This window comes from Adiantum capillus-veneris, chromosome 1 (genome assembly GCF_014529385.1).
Source record: "Adiantum capillus-veneris isolate H3 chromosome 1, ASM1452938v2, whole genome shotgun sequence".
Classification (NCBI taxonomy): Eukaryota; Viridiplantae; Streptophyta; class Polypodiopsida; order Polypodiales; family Pteridaceae; genus Adiantum; species Adiantum capillus-veneris.
This window is the reverse complement of record NC_140931.1, coordinates 32,521,748-32,546,030: the sequence shown is the minus strand read 5'-3', so window position 1 is coordinate 32,546,030 and position 24,283 is coordinate 32,521,748. Positions and strand designations below refer to the sequence as shown.

Below are 24,283 nucleotides of genomic sequence, written 5' to 3'. Positions count from 1 at the left end.
GGGACTTCCGACGTTTCAAAAAATTCCAATGAAAAAATGTGGGGGGCTACGCACACAGGTCTAGTTCTCTTGCGCTTCCTCGCTTGCAGTGTGGTTCCTCACCGTCTTTCATACCCATTTGCAAATTTTAGTGGCCAATCCTCGCAAGGCAAGGCACATGCTGGAACAGCAAAGGATCTCTCTCTCTCTCTCTCTCTCTCTCTCTCTCTCTCTCTCTCTCTCTCTCTCTCTCTCTCTCTCTCTCTCTCTCTCTCTCTCTCTCTCTCTCTTTGTGTGTGTGTGTGTGTGTGTGTGTGTGTGTGTGTGTGTGTGTGTGTGTGTGTGTGTGTGTCAAATTCAAATCTTTATCAAAACCAGATTTGTACAAAAGCCAAAATGTTTACATATATTCTATGGCAACATAACCAGCATCACCACCAGGCTTTCAACATCATACTCACCATAGGTATCAAATCAGTATCAAAACCATATTGGTACAAACGTCAAAATGTTTACATACATTCTATGGCAGCATAACCAGCATTGCCACCAGGCTTTCAACACCATACTCACCATACGTAGCATGTTTATTCAAAAACACTAATTTTTCATAAGTTTTCATGATAGGCAACTATTGCATAGAGTAAATTCTCAAGTAAAGTGAGTAGGACTGAAGCCCCCAAAAAAAACCCGTTTATTTTCAAGTCAAAAAGACTAGCACAAATTCAAATGCTTCCTATATCATGTCCAAGCTTCAGACAACTTTCCTTGAAAAAGGCCTTTCTCACAAAATAGTGCCAAAGTTCAACCAATATTACGAATCCGTCTCATCAGTCTGTTTATAGCCAGTGTCGAATTTTTTGTAAGTTAGAACAGTCTCCTCCATATCACCATAATACAACACATTTAGGTAGTAATAAAACCACTTTAGTATCCATATGTATGTCAGATTTAATGCCATTTTTTAGTACAACAGCAAAAAACTAAATTAAGTATGTATGTAATCAGTACCAGCCAAGAAGAAAAAACCCTTTATTGATGTGTGAATATCATTACCTAGGTAATCAGACCATATTCTTTTGCTAAAGACAATTCTGAATGAGCAGTTCTTTCAATATTCTTAATGTCAAGAAAAGACTTGTTATAACCACCCAGCAGAGCAAGGGTTTATTTAAACATTGAGATAAAGAATATATAAGTTGTGAGCAAATGTAATCCCAAGATTTTCTCCAAAGTGCCAGGGGAGACCAAGTCTAAGTGAAGGGAAGAGCCCCTCACCTTATATAGTGGAAGAGGCAGGGAAGATCTCCAAAAGTACTCAGTTGTGGAGGTGCCGCAGCGCCCTGGCATTGATCTTTCTCAATATGAGTGTAGGAGGTTTAACAGCTAAGAATCGTTCCAAGAGAGGAAGGCAAAGAATCCGTACCAAGAAACCCATCATCAAGCCAAGTCATCAGAACGAGATCGTGACACACTATGAGTGTCGCAACAGAGTGATAAATCTTAGGTAAATTGATCAAATCCGAAGCCTCCACTCTTGCCCAGGTATGAGGCCAATAAATGGGGTCTAAGTAAACTTGGTAAGAGCTATATTAAGGCGTGATACCCATAAGGTAGCCAAAAAAGGAGGTGTATAGTAAAGCACAAGGTAATCTCCCATAAGGCAACAGCTCGAGTGCATATAGTTGGATGTCACAGTGATTCAGAGCATATTCAAAAACACCCTCAAGATGAGGTGCTAGAGCAACTACAGCCCGATGCAGTGGCAAACCAAGAGTTATTTATAGGAGCCATACTAAAATGCATTGCCAAAAGGTATGTGTGTGTGTAGTTGGATGCAACAGTTATTGTTAGATGAAGTAACTATGTGTGTGTGTGTGTGTGTGTGTGTGTGTGTGTGTGTGTGTGTGTGTGTGTGTGTGTGTGTGTGTGTGTGTGTGTGTGTGTGTGTGTGTGTGTGTGTGTGTGTGTGTGTGTGTGTGTGTGTGTGTGTGTGTGTGTGTGTGTGTGTTGAATGTTTCTTGCTTTCATATTCATTGGCTCGCTCCCCCTCCCTCTCAGAAGCACCTTGCTTGCTTTCATATGGATTCTCTCTCTCTCTCTCTCTCTCTCTCTCTCTCTCTCTCTCTCTCTCTCTCTCTCTCTGTGTGTGTGTGTGTGTGTGTGTGTGTGTGTGTGTGTGTGTGTGTGTGTGTGTGTGTGTGTGTCCTTGCCAATGGACAATACCATTGATGATTGTAGCTTTTGTGACAGCCATCTCCTCTCGCTCAATGTGTTGGAAGGTGAAGTCAACACTGGTTATACACAAACATTCCATCGCTGCTTTCATTGAGCCATGTGAACCCAATCAAACATTCATCCACAATCCTTGGGCTTTTAAGAAACACAAACAAAGAAAGAAAGAAAGGGATTCTTCTCTAGCTATGAGGTTACCAAAAGATAGGTCAACGAACAACATATGCTCAATTGTGACATGGTGTTGTTGCAAGAAAACAATAGGGCTTCTAATGAATGAAGAAAAGGAAATATTTAAGTAACTCTTGAATCATGAGACGCTCTCCAAGTTGGGAAATTTAGGTTGCAACAACATCAAAACCACAATTCTCTTGGGTGTATGCAACACATTAAGCCATTTCAAGGTCCCTCGCTTTAGGAAGCAAGCTTTTTGTGAAGAGGACCCCTTTGACAATGATTTTGAACAATGCCCCGGGTGTATCTGTCAACCAAAGCAAAATTGCCAATGTGTTGATGGGTATCCATCGAAGGAACATATATGATGCAAGCTCTCGGCGGCTGGAGAAGAAAGATGAGGATGAAGTGCTCCCATTGAGTGCTTGTGAGAGACAATTTCCTCAAAGCAACATTATCACCAATAAATCAAGATACTTGTATTTTGGACATTGAAGAGTAGAGTTCCCCCTAACAAGAAAGATAAATGCAAGAAGATAATATGAAAGAAAAGTGATATATGAAACATTTGGTGCATCTTCTCGGTGACTTTTAAGCAATCACAAGTCTTTGCAATTGCAATTTCTTTGGTACATCCTATGGGAACTATACAAATTTGGTGTTTTTATGCTTGGAGTAAACATTACAAAATTGCAACTATGATTCTATATTGTACCAAGCTAGTCCTATGTAGTATCAAACCTGGTGTATTTTAGTATGGTATAATGCAATAGCAAATATGGTATTTTGTTGCATAGCAATGATACTAAATCCATTCTTTACGGTACCAAAGCCTTTCCCCACTATCAATTCCTTTTTTTATACTCTTAAACATTCAATGTGCCATACTAAAGCCTCCCTATATAGTACCAAGCCCTTTTGCAATAGTTTCAAAGGCTTTGTATGTAGTACCAAATTTGATGATTTGTTGCATAGAAATGATAAAGCATCTAAACTATACAAAAACTAAACCATTGTGGAGTAGCAAAGCCTCACTGCACACTACCAAACACTTTTTATAGAATACCAAAACCTCTTTGTGTAGTGCCAAAGCCTTTCTGTAGAGTACCAAAGCCTTACATTATAGTACCAATCCCCTTTTGTAGAGTACTAAAACTCACGATAGAGTGCCAAAGCCTTTTTGTGAAGTACCAAAGCCTTTCTTTAGATTACTTAGTATTATGGTATAGTATGAAAGCCATTTACGTAGAGTACCACTCACATAACAATACCAAAGCTTGCATGTGCGATACCAAATCCTTATTGTACTGCACCAAAGCCTTTTTGTACAGTATAAAATGCTGACATAATAGTACCAAATCCTTTCTGTTTCATACCAAATCCTTTCTATAGAGTTCCAAAGTCTCATTGTCTAGTACCAAAGCATTTTTGGAGAGAACCAGAGCCAATATAAAGTACCAAGGCCTCTTTATAGTACTAAAGCCTTTTTCTAGAGTACCAAAGCCTCTATATAGAACCAAAGACATATTGTAACTACCAAAGTCTCTGTGTAGTACCAACTGCTTACTCTGTAGTACCAAAGCCTTTGTATTGTACCAAATCCTTATTATATGGTACCAAAGCCTCTCTAGAGTACCAAGGCCTCACCATATAGTACTAAATTTATTTATTTATTCCACTAATTTTAGTACTTAATCCTCTACATGAGTGACATCCAAACATCTTGTAGTAGAAATTGACATTTTTGTTGTTTTGATGCCATAGGTTCAACTATATTAAAGATTCAAGAGGAATCATCCTACATTGAAAGGTGTCTCGTAGATTCTTTGAAGCATTAAAGCCATACTTTGTCTAGAAGCTCAAAGAGAGGTACACATATTGTTGTGTATACCATATCCAAATGTTGTATTTCAAAGAGGCTTTTAACTAGATGCATCAAACCAAGTTTGCACACCATGGAAAAGGTCATATTTGCACTTGCTCTATTTGTTGTAGAAGTGAGGATGCAAGACAATGTTCAATGGCACACTACTAGTTTGTGGAAATCCATACTGAGCACCCAAGGCCTCCTAAGAGTGAGTGCCATGCCAAGTAGTGCCATTTCAAAATTAATCCCGATATGGGATACACAAGTTGGCATTCTATCCCAGTGAGATTGCAATGGATAGCAAGGACGTGATTGTGAAAGTTTTCTCAGAACTGAAAAGGTTGATATATGGGGAAGTGAAAAGAGGAGAAAGGACCTACTTCTGAAAAGAATGCAAAGTGTTTCCTTTCTTGACTTGTTTTCATCTCACCTCACAACTTTCATCAAGCGTAACTTCATCTTCCCCTGGCAAGCCCAATAATATAAGGAGTGCTTGCTTAATTTTCCTAGTAATTTTTTTGTTTAGTCATTGACTTTGTAAAAAGTTACTCTTTCAAAATTTAGAGCAAGATCCAGTCCATGTGTTGCTGGCTGACCCAAGTCACAATACTAGTGCACATTACTTATAAAAGAAATGCAACAAGTGATGTTGAGAAGACACTAAATTTTTTACATATCACATGACAAGCAGCATGATACATTATTTGTGCAGCATTGTTTTATGCTTCATGACAAGTGGTTAAAATCTAGCCACCATGTTGGTCATACTCATCACATAACAACAAATGAGTTGGGAAAACAATTGGGTCTGCAACAAGGATTTATTTCTCCAAGTACTCCAAAACAATAGTACAAACAACCTTTTTGGATCACAAACACAAGTACAAGTTGCAAACTATAGTATGAACAGTGAACATAGGTACAAAGATTGTAAAAGATCATTGATTTCATTAAAAAAAATGTAATGGCAGTCATTGGGGCTACATCTTGCATGTGTTTCCATGGTTTCATTTGTGCAATTTTCTTTGCACTTGAAAAAGATCTGAAATAGTAGCAGCATCATTAGTGTAGTCATCAAAAGAACTCTTGGCCCCTTTCCCATTACTAGCCTCGGTCCTAGTAGCCCCCTTTGCAGTGGTGGTACCATCTCCTTCATTGGCTTCCTTTGCCCCTTCCCAATTATTGGCCTCAGTCCCAGCCCCCTTTGCATTGCACCACCTCCTTCCATGGCTTCCTCTGCCCCTTCCCCATTATTGGTCTTAACCCTAGTCCCCGTTGCATTGGCTGCACCACATCCTTCCTTGGCTTCCTCTACCCCTTCCCATTATTAGCCTCAACCCACCCCTCTTTGTTGTGAGAGATTGGGGCGACTTGATAGATGGGCGCCTTCCTTTATTCTCAAGTTCTATTGACGACACCCTACTCCATTTCCATGAAGCAGAGATGAGCGATAGAAGAGAGGATGTCTTCTATCCATCGTGATCGTGGTTACAAGGGTCATACACCACATCTCAGGTAGATAATCAAGGGATTTCAATGGGAGCTAATTCCTATATCACAAAGATAAAATCTTATTGACATACTTAGGATCTATAAACAACGCCTTTTTCCCCACGTTTAAGAGTCATGGCCGTCATTTATAAATCATATATGTGATATGAGACATATGCTCAACCAACTAATAATCTTGTGAAAAGTACCGGACTAATTGGGTCTACCCGTCTATAGACATAGATCAATTTGGATACTAGTCTCCCACTTTCCACACCAAACTCACCCGTTCCTCTTGTTTTTTAATTACTACCACACTGTTTTACATATACAAACAGGTTTCCTTTATTAGTTCCGGTCATAGGTTCGTTCATAAAGCCCTTCAAACAATACCAAACCAATTCAAACAAGCCCTAATTAAAACAGTTCTATATTTTAACAAAAAAGAATAATGCAATTTCTCTTAGTTGCCACTACCCGAGGACTTTCTCTATCTAACCAATAAAGCCTTTGCAAAGGGTTTATTTATTCCCTAACTGTGAATTGTGCAACCGTCCCATCTCGCTAACCGCCAGGCATCTCGTTAATCGTGAGGAATAAAAAGAGAGCCAATAACCTCAACTTAATCTCCACTAACCTCGGGATCATCTCACTAACCGCGAGGCATCTTGCTAACCGCAAGGAACAAAAGAAATTCTTTCAAAATTTCCTCTCTTTAAAAGATTCTTCAAACATGATCAACCGACTCTTTATATCAAACAACTAACTTCTAATATCAAACAGTAACAATTTTATCAAGCAATAATAACTTATCAAACAATGATATTATCAAACAACTCTTTCACTACTCTACGAGAACATATGCTTGTTTCTTGTGATACAATCATGTTTTCTTAGATTTTTTAAGGGAATTCCTAAAATTGCTTTACTAGGTCGGCATGCATAACGATACAGAATTATAAATTTGTCTTATCGGATTAGTGACATGTTTGATTACCTCCCATATTGAAGGTTGGGCGGCTTCAACTTCTTTCGGAGCCAATACATCGGCTTGAGCTACGATCGGAATAGATGATACCTTCCTTTGCACCTTTCTTGGAGGTGGAACGATAGGAGCATCCTTGGAGCTTTGAGTCACTCCTTTGGGACCATCGTATCACGAAAGAGAAGAGGAAAAAACTTCGCCATGAAAGTAGATTCATGGCTTCCTTGCTTGCCGAAAAGCTTGTGTGAGAGAGAGAGAGAGAGAGAGAGAGAGAGAGAGAGAGAACTCAACAATCCGAGGGACAACACGATGGTGGTAGAGTCGATGGAGATGGGTTGAGGGAGAGAAGGTAACTCCGACGTTAAAACAAGAGAGCTTCCGCTTTTGAGAACTTCTATGTGTGTGTCTTACAAGTGAAAGAAGAGGTGTATTTATATAGGCTCTCAAGGCCAAAATCACAAGCTAAGAATAACGAAAAGCAAAGAGATAAGTTTGCTGTGTTCGCGACTTTTTTTAATATTATTATTGTTATTTTTTGTGGGCACAAATCTCGATGCACGATTTTGAGTCTCTAATTTTAGGAGAAGCTTGGCTTCCAAGAAAAGAAGCTATAAACTTGACTTACTTCTCTTGCTTCGCTAAAAATACTCCTTCTTTCCTAAAAGTACTCCTTCTTTTCTAAAAATACTCTTCCTTTTCTAAAATTACACCCTCTTTTCTTCAGGATCAACTCTTATCTTTAGATATAGTTTTGAAGCTTAAGTTTCTCATATCAACCTATTGTTTTCAAGTGAATAAGGGCCATAATTAATAGTGTCAGAGTTCAATTTTTTATCGAATTGTTTTGATAAAACTCTCTATGACTCAACAAAATGCGAACCTTGAACACTTTTGCAAAGTAAATGAAATATTTTTTTATTGAAAAATGTTGGGTAACACTTTTGCAAAGTAAATGAAATATTTTTTAATTGAAAAATATTGGGTACATTACATTTGCATTGGTTGCACCACATCCTTCTTTTGCTTCCACTACCCCTTCCCCATTATTGTCCTCAGCCTCTTCCCCTTTTTTTGCATCCTCTATCCCTTCTGCCCTTTTGAACTCTACCCGTTCAGCAATGTCAACTTCGGCATTCTCTATCCCTTCCCCATTTGTAGCCTTCACACCAAATGCATCAACTATGTTCCCCACTTCGCTACCAAATATGTTAGGGGCCTCACCAAAGGGATGGGGGTTGTTGCAACCCTTACCCACACAAGTCCTTCCCCTTATCTTTAAATCACCAAAAAAGTCATCCAAGACATCTTTTACCTTCCTAGCACTTTCTTCACGGTCAAACACACATCTTGTATCAGACTTTGAAGGGCCGGTCCCATCCTTTTTCTTGTCTGACCCTTTACCATCAGTGCTTGCATCAACATCATCCTCCTCATCTATAACTCAGCAAGCAACAAAACACATCGTACAAATAGAGTGAAAATCAACATAGAGAAATTTCCAACATGTAAAGCGCTAACATACTTACTCTTCACATCATATATTCCCTTGACCCAAGATTTTGCCACCTCTGGAATCAACATGTGACAATCGGACTTGGCACAAAACTTTTGGTTCTATAATAAAACACTAAAGCAAAGGGGGTGATATTGGTGTTGGCATTCAAGCATAAATGTCCCAAAATCATGAGTAAATTCTAGAATCTTGTCCTACACAACACAAAACCCAAACACATGGATCGTCTTGTTTCAATCTACAATTTGGGGCCTCAAGAATAACACAAAACTCTTGCTATTCTTCACCTCCTTGATCATCTGCTCCACAAAATCGGTATGGCCCTGAGCTTCCTTCCATGTTTCTTCTAGCATCTTATACTCACATTGTAAAAAAATAGACAAAGAATCATACATACAAACAAGTTATCATCTCAAAAAAGCACTACAAAAAGTAAAGTACCAAAAAAAGAGTACCAAAAAGCAAAGTGAAAAAAACATCAACAACAGCAAAAACACAGTACCAAAAGAAGGGTTTCAAAAGGAGAGTAACAACAATATCAATAGTTCCAAAGCAAGATCTACTAAGAACAACTAAACCACCAAAATACCTATCACTAGGATCTACCAACTACAAAAATCCACTAACTACCCAAAATTACCAACAAGCACCAAAATTCTTAAGCCGCCAAAGACTACTTACAACCAAGAACCACCAAACATCCAAAATGTACCAAAAGGTGCCACTTACTACCAAAAGTAGATTAGACACCACCAAAACCTACCAAAGCAAATCAAATGACAAATCTCCACCAAAGACTACCAATCACCAAGAACTACCTACCAATAGAATCAATGAACCACCAAAATTACCAACCTCCCAACATGTCCAACCACAAGAAACTCTTAGACTACAAGCCATAGGACCTATCAACCACCAATTTCACCAATCCATCAAAATCTCCTACCTACCAAGAAATAGGAGCCATAGAAAAAACACCATCATAAAACCACCAAAACCTATATGGAACCAATATCATAGCTATTCCAAAAGATGATAGAAGAGTATATCAAACAAACCACCAAAACTACAAAAGTAGCCTAGCTAACAAACATTAAAACTGCCAAAAACAGATAATACCAAAACCAACAAAACTCCAAAAGATATACCAAAATATGCTAAAATAGTAAATCCCAAAAGCTACCAAAACTTTCAAAAACAACATAACAACAAAATTAAAAGTATCAAAACCACCAAGAGCTCAAACATTGCACCAAAGCTACCAAAAACAATAAACTTACAAACCACAAAATTAGAACAAAAGCACAACCACCAAAAATAGATAATTTTAAAACCTCTAAAACCAAAAAAAAACCTAGAAAGTATACCAAAACATGTTAAAGCGGTAAAGCCAAAAAACCACCAAAACTACTAAAAAAAGAAAAACCAACAAAACAAAAAATTCAAAACTATCAAAACCACCAAAAGCTCAAACATTGTACAAAAGCTACCAAAAATAGTAAACTTACAAACCACAAAACTATCAAAAAAGCGCAACCACCAAAAATAAAAAAACAATAGAACTACCAAAACATGATACATGTTATAGCTCAACCTCCTTTTCAAGCTTATCCATGTCTTCAGCAACTCTAAGCCGATGTAATATAAATCAACTTCTCCACCTCCATGATCTCATCATCATTGCGGGGAGTTTTTTGCTTCAATTGGGCTAGTTTCTACTCGAACACTTCAATGTTATCTTTCACTCGCTTTGCTACATCATCCAAACCCTTGTATCTTAGTAGTATCCCCTATTCTTGAGCTTGAAAGAAGCTTTCAGTTCTTTCATCCTATCTAAAATACTCGAAAACATTTGAGGCATTCTCTTAGCAATACTCTCTAGATCCTCAACATAATCCGCTATTTGAACTCTTTACGGCAGAGGGTTTGCCTCTACACAGATGTTGCTGCCACTATGCGTCCAACAGGGTTGCTTAATAGACGATGGAATGCTTCCATTGGATACACCATTGGACCACTGCTAGGTTTCAATCTTGCACTCTATTTTTGGTCTCTACATGGAATTTCTCAAAGGCATAGCCACACACAAACTTTGTGGTGATTTTCCCGCAAGATGGTAGGGATTGGTACACCTTGGTGAAACAACAGCCTCCAATCTTTGACCAATTGTGGTTGCACATGGTTCAAATATATCTTGGTCTCCTTCTTGTGCAATTGTTTAATGTTAGCCAGCAGTCATTACGGAGGTCTTTGTCACTAATGTTCATTGGAACGATCCCTTCCATACTAAGGCCATACTCCTTGCGAGGCTCCTCCTAACTTGAGGGTATTCCTCCATTTTGTTCTTTCCTATAATGCAAAATGGGCAAAAGCAATTAGACATCTTACTTTATGCCTTTTTATGGCAAAAAGATATTTGGACTATCTCAAACTTAATGTGGACATTACACAACTTCTTAGTGTTAGAATTCATCATTGGACAACACCAAATTTGATGTTGCACACATCTATGTTCACAATTTAGGCTTTATATGCTACTACCTATTCATGTTTCATAGAAAATTGGGCATGAACCCATGCATAGCAGCTATTGATGCATTTAAAGTTTGCAAGTCTTTCAAGATAGAGCACAAATATTGCTTGCATGTAATGTAAAATAAAGATACAAGACATACTTTGCATGTCTGCAATGCAAATGAAATAAAACATTCCATGCAAGCACAAAGGACAAGGCATAAGCACTCCATGCTTCAATGAAGGCACAAACCTTGGCTTTTTCTTGTGTTTATCCTCAGCAAAAGACCTTTTTGAATGATCAGCAACATTGGGGCTCTTGCTTGTTCTCATCTTTGGGGAGCTTCTTTCTTCATCCGAATTACTCTCTCTTTTATTGATGCTAAAAGGAAATTTTGTCTCCATGCAAGGGGTTTTGAAGGTGTTCCCTTCGTCTTCTCATCATTTTAGAGCTAGTCTTGGTGGCAGCTTTTCTGGCAAGATTCCTCATATCAACTGACGTTACACAACAAATGCACAAGAAGAAGAGAGAGCAGCAACACAACAAATGCAACTATGGAGCAAGGAAATGGTAATCTCTCTTCTCTCATATGGTGTTGCATACAAGACCGTTTTGTAATCCACCTTGTAAGCCCATGATGCAAAGTGCAACTACATTTCTTAGTCTATTCTTCTAGTTGACTATCTTTGTAAGGACCAAGTTTAGTATCTTATTGGTATTAATATTGTCTTGGCAATTGGCTTGTGGGTGTAGAGCACTACTAGTGGTAAGAACTATACCAATAGACTGAGCCGTCTTTGTAATCTCATGTGTGAGGCTACATCATCAAATATGACCTTTCTATATTCCACCTCTTTAACAGGTTGTCTATGCATCTTGAACTCGTTGAAAATAACGTGTGATCTTCGAACAACTTTTCTAGATTTTGGGTACCCAAGATGATATCCCATCTCTCCATTTACACCTTAACCAATGAAGAGGCACTTGTGTGCTTTGGGGTCTAGCTTCTTGTGTAGATGTTTAGGAATAAGTGAGAACATCTCACACCCAAATACACATAATCTATCATAGTTTGGCCTCTTGCCAGTCCACATCTCCTAGGAATCTTAAAATTAAATGGCGTACTAGGCAACTTATTAATGATGTGTACCGCTATCATAATAGCCTCTCCCCAAAATTATGGTGGTAAATTCACCATAGACAACATGATAGTGACTCTCTCTTGAATCGTGTGATTCATATGCTCATCAATGCCATTCTGAGCAGGTGTGTACGACATAGTAAAATGTCGCCAAATGCCTCTTTTGCTACAAAAATTCTTGAATTCTGTAGAGACATACTCTCCACCGTTATCAGTGCATAAAGCCTTAAGCTTTTTACCAGATTGGTTCTCAACCATGGCTAAGAACTTGTGAAAGGCAACAAAAACTTCGTCTTTCCTCTTTAAGAGGTAGACCCACAACTCTCTAGTAGAGCAATCAACATTAGGAAATATATTGCCCCCCTAGGGATTTGTGTGACATAGGTCCACATAAATCGCTATGAATCAAGTCTAGAGGATTTTCTAACTCTTAGTTCAATGGAGAAGAAGTTAGCCTAGTGTGTTTCCCATAAATGCAATGCTCACATATATAAAATGGTTCAGCGTAGTTCAAGACAGATAAGTAGCCCAAACGTTGAGTTTTCTTTCCTTTCTGACTCATGTGTCCAAGCCGGCTATGCCACAACTCATTAGAAGGAAGCTCGACGACATAGATAGAGTTCTCCTTTACAGAAGAGACATATAAAGAATACAATGAGCAAAACTAGTGGCCCTTCAAAATGACCAAGTTTGTCTTAGGTATTGTCAAGGAACCATTGCCAAACACAATAGTGTAGCCCAAGTCATCAAGCTAATCGAGTGACACTAAACTTTTTGTCAATTTTGGAACATGTTTGACTCCATGAAGCATAAAATCAGTGCCATTACTCATGCATAACTTTACATCTCCAACATTGTATATGTCAAGCTGATAGGAATCTCCAAGGTTGTGTGAACCATGCATAGCATCATAAGTGGAGAATCATTGAGTTCCTCAATCTTTACACTGCTCTTTAAAGGCATGAAAAATGTGAGGGTTGCCCATTACTCTAAGGAAAGCCTTATCTTTGTATTAGCACATTCAAGTAATACTACTTCTTATGTTGTGTGCTCTTGAGCTTCTATTTCGTGCATTTTTTAAGCCATATTTTCAACAAATCTCTCGAGCAAGCAGAAATATCAAAAGAAGAATTGTTGAATGTTTCAATAAGTCTACATCTAAAAGATTCCAAACCAAAAATATTAACTACATGCAAAGTTGTATGTAGATTTTAAGCATTCACTTAAAGGAACAACAAGGAGTCGTCAACAATCATTGTGATGAGACAATCTGTTAAGCCACCATTTAGGAGGTCTTTGTAGACCCTACGTGAGATTACATTTACTATGGATTTTTAAAGAAGGATGAAGCATGGAGTAGAAGTCGCCAGTTTTACATGTCTACCAGTTGGCATTGGAGGTTGTGAGAGCCCACTCTCTATATTGCTATGACCGATTTTCTCTACAAGGGACTTGAAGGTGAGATACTTTTACGCAAATTTGTCCACAAGTGCCTCAAAAGGAGTTGCCCAACCTGTATGTTTGACGAATCTAAAAAAAGGGTATATTGTGGTTGTTAGAGTCCAAGCATTGTTTGATTAGGCTTATCCCTTTCTTGCGTAGAGATAATGCTTTTCTCCCCAAGAACAAGGCAGGTGGTTTCTTGAACACAAAGCTCCAACACACATTCTCCATAGCCAAAAATTTACCAGTGTAATGCATTAATGGGAAAAACCTATGATAAGGCTTACCATAGGATGATAAGCATATATAACAACCAAGGGAACATACATCTAGCATGGAAAAAGCATCCCATGGGCCATAAGTGTGTTCTAGCACATCACTACCAAATCATGGTAACACACTTTATAATACAAGATATGTGAACCTCTAGCACTAGTTCCGTAATTAGACACTCAACTGTCCTATTTTTCCAACAACTTGTCATAATCATTTGGTGAAGCTAGAAACAAGATTTATAGATCATGTTCATGCCTTAGGTCAATTATGAGGTGAAGAACATAGCCAAATTTTTTATTCTGCTTAATCCCATCTTAATATTATGGTAGTAAGTTTTAAGATGGAAAAATCATAAAAATTTAGTGTAATTTTAACAAACTTTCCATAATTTGAATATAAATTCTCATCAAAATAAGATTTTGCATAGATTACAAGGTTTACACATAGGAAAGACTTATTATAACAAGAAATTGAGCTTCATAACTTAGTTTCTAAACTACATTTTTGTTATTAAAAAAAAACCCAAATTTTGAAAACGCTAGCAAAGAGGAAATTTTGGTCTTTCAAAGCCAATTTATAGGGCAAAACTTACGGTCTATAAGAATCTATAGGACAACACATATCAACTAATCATTTTTCAAGGTTCCAAACTTAGAGGCATCTTATAATTTTAAGCTCACTTAATAAAATTTATAGTGCATAATTTCTTGCAAAACAAACATTGCTATGAAAACCAATAAAAGTGTACATATAGATTCCCCAATTCTATCCATATAAGGTATATAATACAAATAAATGAGATGAATGAACAAATACAAAAATGGAATTTGTTTTAAAGCTATTATTTGATAAATAAAAAATAAGAATTTCCATCTGCGCAATTTTTGTGATATCATATAAATCACTAAATGTGGCTTGCACAACCATCAAATAGTATCACCTTAAGTAATGTAGTGGTAGATCTAGTATATATGCAGCATAAGACAATGCAAATTTAGAGGAACTGAATGTTTTATGTGGTCATTGATTGGATTTACAAATATTGCTTAAGTTTTCTATATTTAATTCTAGTCACAAATTATTATTTTTTCATATGAGAGTTACAAAAATTTCAAGCACGTATATAATAGTTATCATGGATTATTGCATGCACCCTGCTCATTTTTTTCTTAGACTAGGGTACAAGTTTTAGTGAAACGTCAACAGGTGTTTTGCATAGGTGCTAATTACTATTGAGGTTATGTATAGGTGCTAATTACTAGTAATTGCATAGGTGCTAATTACTATTGAGGTTATGTACAAAAATGAGGGACAAAATTTTTTATGAGTACTTTAGCCAACATCGTATTAGTTTGCAAAATCATTTCTTGATATGTTTTCTAGATTTCAAGTACCACTTTATTTAAATTCGTGAAAAAAGGACACTAAATTGTCCTTTTTGGTACCAAACTAGTGCTAGGACATGAGTTCAACTTGAATATCCAATGCTTGGAATACATGACCATTCACATGATTTTGGACATGAATTCAACTTGAACATCCAATGCTTGGAATACATGACCATTCACATGCTTTTGGAGCGAAGCTTTTGCTAGTCAAATTTTGCTTATAATGTCACTTCTAGCAGCACCCTTGTCAAAGATACCATAGGTATTTCTATAGATCTCATAGCTATCTTCATTCATAATTACACCTTTTTATATGCAGCTATTTAGTACCCCCTGCCTCATGCTATACAAATCCACATGTAGAGACTTGTTTAAATATCCTTCCATATTCAAAGACACAAGCCATTCTCAGCTCCAATCATACCCTCTATCTAAGCATCTTCATATGTAGTGTCTACATCCGTTTGTGCAATCATTCATTGATTTTAATGCCTTTAACTTCGCATTTTCTATCGACAAAGCATTCAAGTTATCAAACTTATTATGTGAATTTAGCATAAAAATACTACGGTCCATCCAAATTTGGGAGATTAATTAAGAGAAAAGGTATAAAGACTACGTTGCTTGCTAAATTGCAAATTATTTAGCTTGCTAAAACCATTCAAGAGTGTTATCTTTCAGACCCTCTGGGTGAAGAGCCCATTGGATTTGATGATCTTACGGCAATTTTAAAACCAAATTGCATGTTCATGACCTCACTAAAACCATTCAAGGGTGCTATCTTTCAGATCCTCTCGGTGAAGAACACATTGGAGTTGATGAGATTAAGGCAATTTTACAACTAGAAATCATTCTCAAGCACACGGATATGCAATTATAAAATGTCAAGGCGATCCATAAGAATTTGCTCAAGTTAAAAGGTTATTATTTCAAAGATATCAAATGGATCATAGAGTCACAATTAGAAGATTCTAATGCTATAAATGAGTACCTAAAGTTTGTGGGAGCCTTTAGATGTTGGGTACCACATTAGATACGGATGCATTAAAATGCTCAAAGATAATTGTTTATGTCTTCATTATATTTCAAATTTTGGCATGCATACAACGTTATATCTTGATCTTGAGGGATCCATTTTTTGAAGGTTCCACCCCTCAAAACATAAACTAAGTTTTATTTCTATATGTATAGCGTAAAGGAGTCGACACCTTAGTTAGTTGGCATAAAACTCCAACGATAAGCAAAATAATGCAAATTATTGAAGGCAAAATAACACAACGTCATTGAATAATTTTGAGAGAGCGCATTCTCTCTTTTAAGCTGTTCCAAGAGGTCATTGCCAAAAACACCACCACCACCACACACACACACTCAACATGCCAATGGCATCAACTAAGACATGGAAATGTAGAAACTCCTAAAGAGGGGAAAAAATGCCCCGACGGTCCTAAGTGTGTTCACACACATCACTACCACATGTATATGGTAACAAATCCCCCCTGGAGTGATGGGGTGAACGAGAGCTGGTACATGAGTAAAGGGAAGTGCCATGCCCTGAGGGCATGATCAGTCCACAAAGGGGAGTAAGCCGAAAGCTTTGCGGAAAGCTTCGAACTTCTCACGAGACAATGCCTTTGTGAAAAGATCAGCAATTTGTCATGTGTTGGCACATAAGCCAAGTTGATCTCTCCTGCTGAGAGCCTCTCCCTGACATAGTGGTAATGCAGCTCAATGTGCTTTGTGCGAGAATGAAAATTGGGTTCCTTGCAACTGCCAATGCAATCTGACTGTCAGTGTAGATAGTGTTGGCAGTGTCCTCTCCAACTCCCAAAATCAGCCATAAGGCGTCTGAGCCATACACACTCAACCGTAGCTGTGAAGACTGCACTGTACTCAGCTTCACAACTAGAAGTGGACATAGTAGGTTGCTTCTTGCTCAGCCATGATATACATGAACTACCAAAAGCATGAAACAAAAATCACTTGTGGACACTCGCGTGTCAAAACAACCAGCCGAATCTAAGTCCGGAAAAGCATGTAAGTATGGCGACAATGATCCCCTCTGGGGATAAAACAAGCCAAGATGTAAAGTGCTACTCAAGTAGTGAAAAATTCTCTTGACAACCTGCCAATGCTTAGACCCTGGGCTATGCATAAATCTGCTGACCTGTGAGATTGCAAACTAAATATCTGGTCTCGTGTTGCATACATAAATGAGGCAACCAACAACAGTTTGATAAAGAGTGACATCAGTTGGATGACCAGCATCATGTAGACTCAACTTCAAACTTGTTTCCATGGGAGTGGCAATAGGTTTGCAATCCTCAAGTCCAAACTTACATAGCAGTCTCTCTATGTAACTTTTTTGACTCAAGGCAATACCACCATCAAACTGCTTAAACTGTATACCCAAGTAATGATGCAACAACCCCAAATCTTTCATCTTCAAAGTAGCATTCGAATCAGCCTTAAATTCAGCAATATGTCTCTCATTTGGTCCAGTGATCAGCAAATCATTCACGTAGAGAACCACAATGAGAAGTACATCACCTCACTCTTTACATACAATGTGGTTTCTATTGGACTATTACAAAAGCCTCGTTTGACCAAATTAGTGTCAGCTTTCTCATACCAAGCACGAGGAGATTGCTTCAACCCATACATATGTCACCATTCAAGAAGCACTAACAATGTCTAATTGACGTGCATCCCAGCCAAAATGAGCTACCAATGCACATAGAAAATGAGCAGTAGTCATACGACACGTGGGAGCAAAAGTTTCTTCATAATCTATGCCTTTTTGCTGCGCATAGCCTTTTGCAACAAGTCGAGCCTTATGGCGATCAACCTCACCATCCGGCTTGAGTTTCAACTTGTAAACCCACACTATGGGAGAATGCTATTGTTACCGCACAGCATTACCGCATAAGAGGAGAGAGAGCTTCAAGAAAGAGAGAGATTGTATGCTGCAGCCTCGCTGGCGCGTTTTCCATTTTTTCCGCGAGCATTACCGCAATTATTACCGCACATATAGCCGCCCATATTACTGGAATAGAAAAATTCTCCACACGGCCCATTCCTCTCCCACTTTTCCCTTTTTATAAATCCTATTCTATTTTGTTACTTTTCAGAAATTGGTACCCACTTTTTGCATGGAGTGTAAGAAATCCCATTCTCATTGGGATTTTTAGTACCTCTCTTCTCTTTGCTTGCCTCATCTATTGGTATGATTCTCCTACTCTACTCATTTGTACTCCATGAGATTCTATAAACAAAAATATTTTGTTTCCACCTCAAAATCTTATGTCAACTATGCATTCATATCGAAATGGCAAGCGAACGATGAGCAAAATTGTATTGTCTTGCGTTCATAAACAAATAGCCCTTTTGTACAGCATAAGTAGAGAAAGAAGACAAAATCCAAAAGATATTTATTAATTTTCATCCTCCAAGAGATCTCTACAAGTGCTTACATCCATGTCCAACCCCATGGTAGATAAATCAACAAATAAATCTATTGATTCATCCTCTACATCCTCTCCTATTGAATCATCATCATCCTCGTCCTCCTCCTCACTATGGTTGGTTATTGGGAATGGATGGTTCTCCTCGACCTCAACTGCATCATCGTCATTGGCGTCTTCTTGAGATGGTATGGTGGGATCTGCCAAAGTCTCTATGTTCGTATCTGCAAAGATAGATCTGCTCCGTGGTGTGACCGGAATAACATACCAAAGTCGTCTTCGATACATACAAGGCACATAAAACACCTGTAGGTCATAGAGCAAACAACAACATGAATGCAGTTTTATATGTATCATATAATGTTTTAGTGAGTTGCACATGGACTTTACCTACTCACAACTACTAGGTTGCACCAAGTTGTCGGTCTTCCCACGATGAAATTGCCCAGAGTCTACCATATAGATCCCATTCTCATGTCTCTTAACCTCACCCGCAAACCATCGGCAGTCAAAGAGATATTTGTGAAATGTTCTGAAATCCACTTTGATTATCCTCTCTATTGTTCCACATTCCCTCACCTCTTGTGTTGTTGTGTCAAATTTACCCATAACTCCACTATCGTGAGTGGTTCGACGCTCATCTATCTTGCGGGTTCGAAAATGACGTCCTTCGGACCACATAGAGTTGAATGTGAAGACCTACAAAAACCAATCAAGATAGATGAGAGAGAGAGATGACACACACACACACACACACACACACACACACACACACACACACAGACACTCGCACACACAGACACTCGCACACACATACTAAACACATTGAGTATATTACCCTTGGTAGACATCCTCGCGCGTACTCCTATTCTTTAGGGCTTATTTGTTCTCCTTGTGCCTTGGCCTTGGTCATAGCATTGTGTATCCACCCAAATGGAATTAGATCAGGGTATTTGGCAAGCTCTTTAGGAAAGGGAGGTGCTCGCCTACCGCCATGCGACCTCTTCCATGCTTCCCTCTCCCTTTCTCTCGTTGTACGCACCTCCACATACATATCTACCCATTTGCCCATGATGGGAGCATTGAGTAGACAATGGTTGTTGACTATGGCTTGAAATTCTCTATCCAAAATCAAGAGAGAACCTTTCCCACTTGGAATGTTTGCGTGTTTTTTTGGATCCTCTTCCTCCGTCTTTAAATGAGGCAATGATGGGTCTATTGTGAAAAGATATTGAGAGACATACACAAAAGCCTCTTGTACAATCCAACCCTCTGCCATGCTTGCCTGAACACATGAAACCATTAGTGATTAAAGTAACCAATAAAAAGCGTTGTGAATACAATCCAATCCTAATAAGGTTTAAAGCTTAAGATCGATGAATACCTCTGGTTGTGATCGTAGCCTTACAAAGTCTTTCAAGGTCTTTAGGAACCTCTCAAGAAACAACATCCACCTGGAGTGAACCACACCACAAATGGCTATCTCCTCAACAAGATGGAGCAATAGGTGAACTTGGCTAACAAGGATAGAACGTGGGAATGCATCCTCAATAGCACAAGTTGCTTCAATCGCTAGAAGTCGAGCTGTTGGAATGGCTGAAACTTTGATTTTTTTGGAACTCAAAAACCTGTAACCAAAAAACCCTTCATAATCTTCATAGTAAAGTTAGTCTTCAAAGTAAAGTTTAGGAGGGAGGATCAAATGTGCTATACCTGACAACTTCTCCCACCTTGAATATTGCAGTCTTTACCTTCGTGTCCGCAAATCCACTCATGCTAATTGGAAGCACAAACTATTGCACAAACAAAAAGACTTATTAGTATCCAGAACCCTAAACCACATACACACACACTCACATACACACACACACATTACCTGAAGAATCTTGTGCCAATCATGGGATTTGAGCCCATACAGTTGTGTGGATCCTCCTTTCTTAGTTTTAGTGAAGGCACCCTTGAGCGAACGCATATAACCTGTTGGAGTACGGATGGATGCAATGACTTGTTTCATCTGCTCTTGATCCACCCTTTATAGAATCCAAGGTGCCTTTGGAAGAACCATCTTCCCCCGAGGCCCCATGCGAGGTGTGGCCGAAGGAGGGAGCCTCCTTATGGCCCTCATGTCCTCTCTAGCCCCCAATGAATCTTTCTTGCCTACTATGTGATCCCATATAGCTTGCCCAACATTTTTGAACACATGCATTGGATCCAATAGGTGTTGGATTTTCAATGAAGCCCAATAGTGTAGTGATAAAAAAATAGAGTACCTAGACATACCCCTAGGTGGATCATTGGGAGGAGGCAATGTGTTGTGATGCTCGTTCCAATGTCTTGCCCAATCGGCCATGGTCCAATGGAGTGGCTCCATCCCATTGCACGGTGGAGCATAAGATTGATGTGTGGGCGGAAAGAAGCGATGGTTATTGGGGTAGATCACCTTACCAAGTAGAGCGGGTCTCTCTGTCACAAGTGAGGGTCCACAAGTTGGGCATGCCCTATGTCCAGATGTCGATAGTCCTACAAAAACAAAAGACATAACCGCGTATAAGTGACCAATGCAAAGACATTAAAGAGCGTCACAAAGTATAAGCTTACCAGAAATCTCTCCAAGCCCGGGGTAATCATGCATGGTCCACATGAGAATGCACTTGATCATTGTGCGCCGATCACGAAGTGGTCTTGATACATCAAAAACATGTATTCCGTTCCATAGCTCTTGAAGCTCTTCAATCAAAGGTGCTAAATATACATCCATGTTCTTCACCTTGTGTTTTCCTGGGACTAGAAGAGAGAGCAAAATGTTCCCCTTCTCGGTTGACTCCCATGGTGGAATGTTGTAGTTCACAACAACCACTGGCCAAGTACTCCATGAGGTAGACCGATGCCCAAATGGGTTTACCCCATCACTAGCCAGACCAAGGCTCAAGTGACGAGGCTCTTTTCTAAACTCCAGCCATGTCTGCTCAATGTGTTTCCATGCCGGCGAGTCAGCCGCCAGCACTCTCATAACCCCATCGGTGGAGCGATTTGTCATATGCCATGTAAGAAGCTCGCTTGTTCCTTTGGTGCTAAACATGTGCTTGATGCGGGGAATGAGGGGGAAATGACGAAGAACCTTGCGAGGGATTGTGGTTCCTTGCATTCCCTCTTTGTACCTTGATTCTCCACACTCGGGGCAAGCATCGAGCCCTGCATGTTCATTGCGGAATAGCGCGCAATCATTGACACATGCATGTATGCGATCATAGTCCATCCCAAGCCCTGTCTCACCACCTGTAGTGCCTTCCTTCGATTTTCTTGGAAGATGATTGCCTTTAGGCATCATCTTTCCTAATAGCCTATGACATAATTAAAGAACACTCGTTATTACATATAACCACGAAAAAAACTCACAACCAATACTTATTACACTTAAACGTACCTCGATAGTGCATCGACCCCTGCATTGCTCCATCCAAACATTGCTTGAATATTCAAGATCTCAAGAGATGCTCGTAATATGGAGTAGGAGCATCCCTCGTAAAGAGCGGTGTGTGCTGCCTCTAGCAATGAATCTTTGGTTTTTTGGGCGGCTTCTTCATATGCACACTCAGGCTCACACTCATTCGCCGCCTCACATGCAAGAAGATCCTCAACCATATTGTGCAAATGATCTTCCTCCACCTCCATGTGGGGCGGGGTGGTGGGGAGATCCCCATATGTGGTGGATGTAGGATGCGCATGCGCTCGTGTGGACCCACCCACATCGGACGGCGGGTGTGACCCCCCTCCCATGACTGCTTCCTGGCGCAATCGCTCTTCCGTCCTCCTCCCACCTCCGCCTCTGCCCCCGATCACACTCCAATGGGGAGCAACATCAATGGATGCCAAAACCCTCGGATTGCTAGTTTCCATTCGAGTGCTTTTTCTCGGATCGTCCCACAGTCCATAATCATCCACGTGAGCCAAGCATATACGCCGAAGCCGTACAATCGTATGCTTACATCGCGTACATGGACATGGTAATCATTCGCTCAACCATCGAGTTCGTTCCGCACCAACCGGCGGACCCACGTCATCCCAATCGACCTGCACACACGACCACACACTAAATAAGAAAAAATTAAATAAGAAAAAGAAGAATCAAGAATGTTGGTACTGACATGACTGACACTCATTAAAGATAGAGGGGAGATGGGTACAAGAGGTTATGCAGTCGGCGTAACACATGCAGTCTCATCAGAGATTTTCGCAGTAATACACACGGTAATACACGCGAGAACAGGCGCGGTAAAATCCTAACAAATCTTTTTATATAAAGGGGGCACCTGCGTGCCCCCGCGAAATTGAATGCCAAAAATTCAAAAACGAGCTCCTCTTCTGCGCGGGCCTGTTTCCCTCTCCATCTCCAAGCTCTCTCTCCTTCTCCCTCTCCATCTTCAACCTCTATTACTCTCTTCATCTCCATCCCCACCATATCCAAGCAATCGAGGTCACGATTGTAAGTACTCGAACTCTCTCTCTTTCTTCTCGTTCTTCTACACACACACACACACACAATGCATACACATTGAACACACACACACATGCACTAACATGCACACACACATTGTACACACACGCACACGCACAATTTTGTGCACAATCACACACTAATGCCTGCATTAGTGCGTGCATGCGTTACAAGCACACACTAATGCTTGCATTAAGGTGTGCTTGTGCATGAATAAGTGTGTAAACACACTAATGTATGCACAAGCACACACTAATGCAAGCATTATACACACACTATTGGTGTGTGCAAGCATTATACACACCCTAATGCAAGCATTGGTGTGTGCAAGCATTAATGTGTTTTCACACACTATTTTGTGCACAATCACACACTAATGCTTGCATTAGGGTGTGCATGCATTATACACACACTAATGCAAGCAAGTGTGTGATTGTGCACAAAATAGTGTGTTTTCACACACTATTTTGTGCACAATCACACACTAATGTCCGCATTAGTGTGTGTATGCGTTACAAGCACACACTAATGCAAGCATTAGTGTGTGCTTGTGCATGCATTAGTGTGTTACAAGCACACACTAATGCAAGCATTAGTGTGTGCATGCATTATACACACACACTAATGCTTGCATTAATGTGTGATTGTGCACAAATTAGTTTGTTTTCACACACTAATTTGTGCACAATCACACACTAATGCAAGCATTAGTGTAGTTAGTTTTTACACATTAATTTGTGCCCGTGTGCATGCATTATACACACACTTATGCTTGCATTAGTGTGTGCATGCATTATACACACACGCATTAGTTAGTTTCTACACACTAATTTGTGTCCAAGCACACACTAATGCAAGCATTAGTGTGTGATTGTGCACAAATTAGTGTGTTTTCACACACTATTTTGTGCACAATGTATGCATTAGTGTGTTTCCACACACTAATTTGTGCCCAAGCACACACTAATGCAAGCGTTAGTGTGTACATACCTCTCTAGCACACACTAATGCTTGCATTAGTGTGTGCTTGTGCACTAATTAGTGTGTCTACACACTAATTTGTGCACAAGCACACACTATTGTGAGCATTGGTGTGTGAAAAAATTGCACACCACTAATGTTTGCATTAGTGTGTGCTTGTGCACAAATTAGTGTGTGAAAACACACACTAATGCATTGGTGTGTTTTCATACACTAATTTGTGCACAAGCACACACTAATGCAAGCATTAGTGTGTGCATGCATTACAAGCACACACTAATGCTAGCATTAGTGTGTGCTTGGGCATGCATTAGTATACCAAAACATACCTCCATT

The 24,283-nt window shown here is 39.4% G+C and overlaps 1 protein-coding gene and 1 long non-coding RNA gene across 2 annotated transcripts; one reads left to right on the top strand and one right to left on the bottom strand.

Annotated features, from left to right (window-relative positions):
• Nucleotides 1–7,684: 7,684 nt before the first annotated feature.
• Nucleotides 7,685–8,894, bottom strand: LOC147464518 (uncharacterized). The gene is made up of 2 exons (XM_086509502.1): nt 8,258–8,894; nt 7,685–8,165 (listed from the first exon to the last, which is right to left on the bottom strand). The coding sequence occupies exons 1-2, from the start codon at nt 8,310–8,312 to the stop codon at nt 7,696–7,698; spliced, it is 525 nt and encodes a 174-aa protein (XP_086365628.1). The 5' UTR covers nt 8,313–8,894; the 3' UTR covers nt 7,685–7,695.
• Nucleotides 8,895–9,940: 1,046 nt separating this feature from the next.
• LOC147464517 (uncharacterized) lies at nt 9,941–14,758 on the top strand. Its single transcript, XR_015187666.1, has 3 exons — nt 9,941–10,570; nt 11,169–11,329; nt 13,109–14,758. It is a non-coding gene; the product is annotated as an uncharacterized LOC147464517 (long non-coding RNA).
• Nucleotides 14,759–24,283: the final 9,525 nt, after the last annotated feature.